General features: G+C 40.0%; 1 protein-coding gene across 1 annotated transcript; it reads right to left on the minus strand.

The window, feature by feature from the left end:
* Positions 1-3488: 3488 nt before the first annotated feature.
* LOC122798065 (C-C chemokine receptor type 4-like) lies at positions 3489-6703 on the minus strand. Its single transcript, XM_044066717.1, has one exon. The coding sequence runs from the start codon at positions 6198-6200 to the stop codon at positions 5115-5117; it is 1086 nt and encodes a 361-aa protein (XP_043922652.1). The 5' UTR covers positions 6201-6703; the 3' UTR covers positions 3489-5114.
* Positions 6704-9654: the final 2951 nt, after the last annotated feature.

Genomic DNA, 9654 nt, shown 5'->3' on the forward strand with positions numbered 1-9654 from the left:
CCAGATATTTTTGATATTGCCCATGAATTACATGGAGAGGCATGAATTTAGTTTATGTTATGATTGCCTATGTGTGTATATATACACACACATACAGAGGTATAACCTCTTATGAAACTTGTTGCTTAAATACATAGGTTTGTCGCTTAAATACATAGGTTCTTAATACTACATCAAAAACTGTAAATGTTAAATGGCCTAAAGGCTGAAAATGCCGGACCTCGATATGCTTTTTGTGAGATCACAGTACACTGAAGATCAGAATATTTGCCCTTTTCTCACTGTAGTGCAATCTCGAAGATGGTATATATATTTAGTAGGGGGTGATGGGGGGGGGTGCAGCCCTCCACAATAGCAAGTTCGAGGTCCGGCATTTTCAGCCTTTAGGTCGTTCAATATTTGCAGTTTTAGATGTTCTAATATAGACCCAATACATACATCTGCATTCCAGATACCTTATGCATCATCCACTAAACCCCCACATATAAACATTACCAGTATAATTCTTCTTCTTCTTTCGGCTTTTCCCAGTTAGGGGTCACCACAGTGGATCACCTGTCAGCTCATGATTGGCAGTGGAGTTTTACGGTGTCGAGTTGCCAGCCTGGCACCCAACCTTCCACAGAAGGCACACAGACACTCACACCTAGGGCCAATTTAGAGTGTCCAATCCACCTACAGCATGTCTTTGGGATGTGGGAGGAAGCCAGAGCACCCGGAGGAAACCCACGCGACCACAGGGTGGACATGCAGGCTCCGCACAGAAGGCACCCCAGCTGAGGATTGACCCGGAGAACCTCTTGCTGTGAGGTGGCAATGCTAACCGCTGCACCACCATGGCCGCCCTATTACCAGTATAATTATTATGCTTTTTTCTTTTTGCAAAATTTAATATCTGTGTTCATGTAAGTTACATTTCATAAAACTTAATATGCTTTAGGTTGCTTTGGAAGGTCAGAACTTCAGCTCTTGTTTCTTTCTTCCTTCCTTCAACTTAGCCCTTAAATGTGTTATTGTGTATGTGCTGAAGCATGGTTGATGCCTTATTTAACCCTGCCCACGCAGTTGCTTACTAGTACTTTTATTTGCTTCATTTTATAAGTCTATCATGTTGTACTTTCAGTATTACATGGACAGCATTTTATTTTATGAAATTTCATATTAGGCTTCAACCTCACATCCACAAACAGTTGTCCACATCGCTGTTCATTTGCCCCCAAAAATTTATACAGACAATTCCATGCTCTGTATAGACCCTCTTGAGGCACTGTGTGATACCTTATGCTAATAACGTGTTATCTGTCTACTTTTCTGTTTATGGCATTGATATGTTGATTATTTGTTCTGCTTGTCATAGATAGGATTATAGGAGGTTACTAGGCTATTGTTGCTAGGGCCTTTACAAGCTTAGCCATGTTATACCCTTGTTCTCGTATAGACCAAGTTATATAGTCTATATTTTCAATGCAAATCTAAGGTCAACACAGGCTGAAAATCTAAGATCAGCACTGGGTGCCCCTGTCCGGGAGGGACATAGGTGAAACCCCAAGGGTAAATTTACTGTTTCCTATCCAATTGTCCAAGTTGTGCTTAAATAGAGCCATTGAGGATCTCTGTTTTATGTGAATTAGGAGTTTGTTCCAGAGGACTGGCAACCTCTGGGAGACATATCTATCTCTCCAGTATGTCCTATTAATGTCGCAGACTAGGTTAAGGTCCCTAGAGTGAGTGACTCTTGCTCATTTGATTTGCAGGTGTGCAGCATTTCCATTATGGCACGGTTTTAGACTGGTCTGTAGGCCAGGCACAAGTCATCTCTAAGCAGTCTATATGAGACAGAGTACAGTGACAGGGCCTTTAGTCTGTTCATGTAAGTCATCTGTTGTAGGCTGCTGCAGGTGTCTGGTAAGGTACATGTAGAAGGGAGCATTGTACTCTATTATTGGTTGGATGAGGGCCGAGTACAGGGGAGCTATAATTTATTTATTTGCATTTGTTTACCAGATGGTCTACTGGGCCAAAAAATGCCCATTTTCAGTGGAGGCCTGGGGTGAAAAGCTCCACAGTGATTTATACAATACATATATTTGATAAAACCTCCTTAGCTTTAGATGCTATGCCCTTACTTATGAGATGTACAATGTAGAAGACTTTCCTTAACACTGTGGACACATGGTGATCAAAGTTAAGGTTACTGTCAACATACATTTCCAAATCTCTCACCACTGGGTTTGAACTTAGGGGGATATTGTTAATGTTGGAATTTGCAGGGACTTCTTTGCTGAAGGGGATGATAATCCATTTTTTGCGTTCAGTTTAAGTTTGTGGGTCTGGAACCAATCATTTATGTGCATGAGCCCATTTTGTAGAATGTTGCCATCATTGGGGGTTTCTATGGTTGCACCCAGTCTGCAGTTGTCAGCGAACGTGGTAAACCCCAGGCTATCTATATTCTCCTGGATTTCTGAGAAATAGATTCCAAACAGTAGAGGACCCAGCACAGAACCTTGTGAAACACCACTGGTAACAGGTCTGCTGGTAGAGGTGGAATCTCCAACTATGATTGTATGCGTTCTCTCAGTGAGCCAGTTCGCTTCCCATCTAATGACATATGGTTTAATCCCCAGCTGGTTGAGTTTCCCAATGATGCCTGAATTGGGGATTGTGTCAGAGGCTTTGGCCAAGTTGAGATAAGTAGTATGTACTGTTTTGCCTTCATCTAGTGCTTTGATGACATTCTCAAAGAAGTCCACCAGATTTAACAGGCATAATCTGCACTTGACAATGCCAAATTAGGTTGGGTCAAGAGTTTGAAGGTCTCATATATCTTTGTTGATGAAGTCCGTGATGATTCTCTGCATGGCCTTACAGATAAGGTTGGTCAGGCTTATGGAAATATAATTCCCAGGGTCAGTTAAGGGAACCCCTTTATACAAAGGGATTATAGTTGCTGTTTTCCACTCTGCCGGGACAAAGTCAGTACTTAGACTGAGGTTGAACAGAGTGTGGAGTGGTTCCGCTAACTCCTGTTTTATAACATTTATAAGTCAGCCTGGAATGTTATCCAGTATGACAGAGACAGTGTTTTTGGCCTTGGAGAGTGTGGTTATGACCTGCTCTTTGGTGATACTGGGCAGAGTTCTGGTGACAGGTATGCTTTGTGATTTGGTTGTTGATGACAGGGGGTGATGTTTTCACCAAACCTGTCTGCTAGCAGGTTGGTGATGTCCTCAGGTTCAGTATAAGTGGTATCGTCCACTACTAATTCGAGACTGCTCTGTAGGCCAGGCACAAGTCATCTCTAAGCAGTCTATATGAGATGAGTAAAGTGACAGGCCTTTCAGTCTGTCCATGTAAGTCATGTGCTGTAGACTCTGGGCAGAGTTCTGGTGACAAGTATTCTTTGTGGTATGGTTGTTGATGACAGGTGGGGGTGACGTTTTCACCAAACCTGTCTGCTAGCAGGTTGGTGATGTCCTCAGGTTCAGTAGAAGTAGTACCATCCACTACTAATTCGGCTCAAAGCTGGGCTTTCCCTTTTAGATTTTGGTTGTAGCTAAAGAATTTCTTGTGGTTATCCTTAGCTAGAAATGCTAACTTAGTTTTGTAATTAGCTTTAGAGGACTGTAGATGTCGAATTTTCTTGTTCAAGCTGTGGAAGGTGTTCTTCTTCTGCTGAGACTATTCCCTCTTATTCATTGACAGCAGTTGCTTTCTCTTGTTGTAAAATCTATTTATGCTAGATGTCCACCAGAGTGGCTTGTTTTTTGTGAGGACCTTTTTTGATCCATCCAGGTATGGTTAAGTCTATACATTTGTATAGGTTTATACAGGGCATTTGTGAACACCTCATTATAGGAGTCATTGCTGTCAGTGGTGACAGGGGGTTTGAAACTATTTATACCATCACTTAGGAGGCTATAGCTTGCTTTGGAGAAATTTTCAACCTTCTTCCTCTGGTGCAGGGTCAGGTATGATCGTTGTGTCGAATAAGATTGATTATTGATCGGAGTTTACCAGGGAAAGTCTCACACATGGGTTGGTACAGGGATCCCCAACAGCGGTGGAAGGTTTGTAATGACCAAATCCAATACATTTGACCTCCAGTAGGGGAGTGCACAGTCTGGACTGGTTAGCTCAGCTGTAGGAAGCATCAGCTGTAGGAAGCATCAAGTGTATTTATTCATAGTCATGTGAATATTCTAATTTATAGAAAGATAACTGAACTCCCTTAGAATAAAAATAGTGTTTGACTCAATGCAGAGGGATTCATGCTTATTTAGATATGCCTGATGTGTTGACGGTGTTATGGATGGAGTTCTATAGTCAGCCAAAATGTGTTAATGAGTCTTATATAGTTACTAAGATATGAAGTAGTTCACGGTTGTTACCTAACTAGATAAGACTGGACCTTAAGGCAAGGATGAGGAATATGGATACACCACTACAGGTTACAGAAACATCTTCAGTAGATAGTCTGAATGAGTGATGAGTACTGAACCCTGATAGGAAAGGTGTGTTGTCACTGCATTAGAACATTGTTTCATGTAATGACACAGGTGTAAATAACTTATGGGGTCAGTCAGGCTTCTAGGCAGGCAGCTTCTTTTTAAGGTTTCTATCACTGAGCAGCACTGCTTTTATACTGCCCTGATTAGGTTTCAACAGGTTGGCAGATGGTGCAGGTTTGCATTGCCTAAAAAAGGCACTATGTGCCTTGCATGTCTTGGCCAATATATGAAAGCATTGAAGAAAAAGGTGCAGACCATACCTGTAAAAGCAGGAAGGGCAGTTACACTGCCCCACCACTATGATCCATTTGTGGAACCACACAATGCCCTGCAGATATGACAGTATTCATTATACCACACATTTCTCTTGGCAGGCTATAGCTCATTTACTGTAAAGCATATGATGGTGCTCATGAATCATATGCCCACTAATCCAGTGGGTGAGATGTCCCTACAATCTGCCTGAAGGCAAGGCATGCAGTCTCTATGAATCAGCTTCCCTACTAATATCAAACCCAGCTCAGCAGAGCCACAGGTGGATGTGCAGTGTTGCCGATGACACTACTGGTGAAAAAAATCACAATTCCTGTAATATACTGCGTCTTACAAAATTATGGCTTGGTCTGATGATCCTGTTGATTGAGTATGGACTGAACTTCTGTGATCAGAAAGGTGCCTTTTACAAATTCTAATGCTTTTGCAAAGTGGTACATTTAACATTTTTTGCAACATTTCACAGAGATGCATTTGGAATTTCTCACCCACAAATGCATAGAGGAATGGGTTAAGGCAACAATGAGAAAATGCAATGGTTTCTGTCACCTGTGTTGTGTACATTATCCCTTGACTTGTTGCACAACCATCAAGAACTTTTAGCTGCAATAATGTATCTAAAAAAATGAGAAAATTGTAGGGTGCCCAGAAGACTTGAAATATAATCATAACAATAAACACAAGCTTTATGGCTTTTTTCTTGTTTGCATTTCTACTTTTGATTAATGTAATTAAACTATATGTATAGCAGTAACCCATTATTATCATAGGGCAGATAAATCCTAAAACAATAACTTCTAGATTTAAGAAAAGTTTCCATTCTTGACTGGAAAATGTTGGCCTGCATATCTTATTGGCACTGTCAGTCTGTACTTCACTAAGTAATAATTGAGGAAGGGTAGCTAAAAAAGCTACGCACCAAACAACTAAACTTGCAATAATCCCATAGGTAATGCTCCTTGCTCTTAATGCAAATATAGCATGGACCACTGCTAAATATCTGTCAATACTCATTAGGGTTATGAAAAATATGCCACTGTAATAACCAAAGAGGTAAAGCAAAGTAACTAAATGGCACATTGTGCTTCCAAAGACCCACTCATCAGCGGCATAGTAAGCTAAAAATGGAAGGGACAAAACAAAGAGCAGATCTGACAATGCCAGATTCAGAAGATACATGTCAGTCATGCTTTTCAATTTTTTACATTTAGACAATATCACAGCAATAACTAAAATGTTTCCAATTAGCCCCAACAAAAATACAATTGAGTAGAGTGCAGGCAGGAACACAGAACCAAATATTTTAATGTTTTGATTATCACATGGAGATGAATCTGAAGTATTGTTCAAGCCATAGTATCCTGAGTAATCATAGTTAAAGTTTGTGTTGTCTGTGTCATTGTCATGTGGTGCCATTTTATTTACATTTCATATACTCATTTTTTGTCTGAAACGTAAAGAGAATACTGTTATTAGAAAGAAAGGGGCTGCTCTGATCTTTTATTTCCATCTGATGTGATCTTTGATATTTCTCAACATCTCAATGTCCTTCCTTCCCTTTCCATTACCTGTTCTCTGTTTAGTAGGTCGCAGGTGAATGACAGCCTATCCTGGCACAATGTAAACATAAGACAGAATAGAAATCATGCATTGGGTGTCAGTCCATTGCAGTCTTCCTGCTACTCGACAAATTCCAGCAGTACTTCTAGCAAGTCACAGTAAAAGGATGCAAATAAAGAGGAGGAGATGGAAAAATGTGCTGTAATTTAAGGAGAGAAAAGGGGGCTCTGTTTCAGGACCACTGAAGCTGAATTCAGGATGGAGGATTCTCTTCTGGTAGCACTTTTTTGTTTTTGTTGGTGGTGGTGATGATGATTATGTTTTTGTTGTTGGTGATGATGCTGATGATGTTTTTTATTGTTGGTGATGTTTTCGTTGTCGGTGATGATGATGATGTTTTTATTGGTGATGATGATAATGATTTTGTTATTAATGTTGCATTTTAATTCTTGCAGCTGGAACAAAGTAAACATAGCACATTTAACTTGTAGAACAATCAGTGACAACATTGTAGTTTCAATGAAATACTTTTATGCAATGAACTTTTTCCCCTCTAAAATTAATTTTGTAACACAACACAATTTTACAGAATTGGCTAATGACTGCGGCATGATCAGCAGTTTACAGTCTGAACAGTCTGAGAGGTACGACATGACATGAACAATCATCTCCTTCTCCCAGACTTCCCTCAAGCTCTGTTTTATTTATTTATTTATTTATTTATTTATTTATTTATTTATTTTTGTTACATATGGTACTTGCCCTGGACGTTTATTACCCCATTCTGAAGTTAAGTCAATATTATTGCTATAGAAACAAGTTAAATCCACATTCGTGACTTTTTATATGTTCTAATGTAAAGAACTAAGCTTACATTTCCAGGAATCAGGCCATCTGGAAAACAATTGAACAAATTGATACTCAGAAGCATGACAATAGGAAACTTCAAACAGGAAATGCTGACAAGAGGGATTTTTAAACTTTTTTTATTATTATGACTTGCATGGATGACAGTAAGTAGTTAGCAGATGTGTGTGTTGGGGGGTAAAAGCCTCTTCATAAATGGAGTGAAAGATTACTTATTCCCCATGGAAAAGTCTTAATTGTTCCATTGTCATTTTGGCTTTCTGCCATCAGTGTTACTTAAGCAATGTCTCAAACCTAATCAGTTATCCCTCTCACAAATTCAAAGCAAAACACAGTGTTTTAACTAAGTTCAATGATTGTGCTAAGTGTGCTAAAAGCCTTGGTTAAAAAATGGAATTTTGTGAAAATGGGATTTGAATCTGCTGTTGGTGTAATGTAATATAAGAGAGCATTATGTGTGGGACATCACCATCTAAGCAATGATAAAGCGATGTAGAATGACAATTGGTGGACAACAACAGAGGGCAAGTCCAGTGTAATACAGGTAGGGACACGTTGCATCACAATGTAACACAGGGATGGGCATGATGCATCACAGTGAAATATAGGTAAGGGCACAATGCATCAAAGTGTAATACAGGGAGAGGCACAATGCATCACAGTGTAATATAGGTAGGGGTACAGTGCATCACAGCGTAATACAAGTAGAGGCACAGTGCATCAAAATGTAATACAGGGAGGTACATGTTGCATCATAGTGTAATACAGGGATGGGCACAGTGCATCACAGTGTAATACAGGGAGGGGCACAGTGCATCACAGTGTAATACAGGGAGGATCATAGTGCATCAAAGTGAAATACAGGTAGCGGCACAGTGCATCACAGTGCAATCCATGGAGGGGCACAGTATATCACAGTATAATACAGATTGAGGCACAGTGCGTCTCAGTGTAATACATGAAGGGGTACAGTGCATCATAGTGTAATACAGGGTGGGCCACAGTACATCACAGTGCAACACAGGTAGGGGCACAGTGCATCATAGTGTAATACAGGGTGGGCCACAGTGCATCACAGTGCAATGTAGGTAGGGGCACAGTGCATCACAGTGGAGTATAGGTAAGGGCACAGTGCAACACAGAGTAATACAGGGAGGGGGTCTATATTATTTAATCGAATGGCTATTCAGTGAATACTCATTCATTGAACTACTATTCAGCAAAGCTGCTCTTCATTAAACAGTGAATTTTAACTAGGGCAAACCAGTGATTGACCACCATCTGGAATTTGCACTTTTTTGCACTGCACTATGATCTCGGAGTTGGCATATTTAGTTAGGGAGAGTATGGGAGGGCGTAGGTTTTAATTTTTTTTTTTTTGCAGTTACTCTGTTGGCCAACTGCTTGTTTGCCCTACTTAAAATTTGCCTTTCGAAGAAGAGCAGCTTCACTGAATAGGTGTTCGATAAATGGCCATTCACTGAATAGACATTTGGCAAAGTGATATAGACCCACAGGGAGGGGCACAGTGCATTGCAGTAATAATATAGGTATGTATTTGAGATATTAAGACACGTTTGTGAAAAATGCTTACGATTAATGAAGATAAAGCACGAATACTAGGAATAAATGCTTCAAATAAGGCACAGGTAATAGTCTCACATCCACATCTGCATAATGCAGTGAAATATTTAGGGGTATGCTTATAAAGGTTCGTATGGAGTAGATTCAAAGAAACATAACAAAATGGAAGTACTTCAGTCTTGATTTGGACCAAAGAGAGCAAGTGTCGAAATAGCATGTGGTGCCATGTGTGTCGTATTTAGGGCAACTGAAAAATTGGGTACCAGTGTTTTTTTCTTTTATGGCCAGGGAAAAAGCAAGAAGTTAAATCTGACAGAGTATCCCTTCTTTTGTAATGGGGAGGATCAGGAGTACCACTTCTTGAAAATTATTGCTCTACAATGCACTTATCCATTATGATGAGGAATATGGCTTGGAATTATGACACTAAAAGGACTATTAAAGTTAGGAATTCTTGATTGGAGGAAAGATATTGGTTTAATGTATACCAGAAGGGGTAAATATAGATGATATTAAAATACTTTGCTAGAAAAAATAGTCAAAAATGTTAGCAAAATATTTTAGCGAGGGTCCATGAGATGATGGTGCCAAGCATTACAACCATTGGAGAAAGATAGAAGGTGGAGGCAACAGGGAACAAACGTGGACCATTGCAAGCATTTAGAAGTTTGGGAGGGATTAATTAATTAATTAAGGGATTAATGAATTAATGAATGGAGGCACAGTGATGCAGTGGATAGTGTCATCACCTCACAGCAAGAGGTGGCTGGGGTGCCTTCTGTGTGGAGTCTGCACGTCCTCCCTGTGTTCTCATGGTTTCCTCCAGGTGCTCCAGTTTCCTTCCACATTCTAAAGATCT

Source organism: Protopterus annectens, chromosome 3.part1 (genome assembly GCF_019279795.1).
Source record: "Protopterus annectens isolate FY-2018-M chromosome 3.part1, PAN1.0, whole genome shotgun sequence".
Lineage (NCBI taxonomy): Eukaryota > Metazoa > Chordata > Ceratodontiformes > Protopteridae > Protopterus > Protopterus annectens.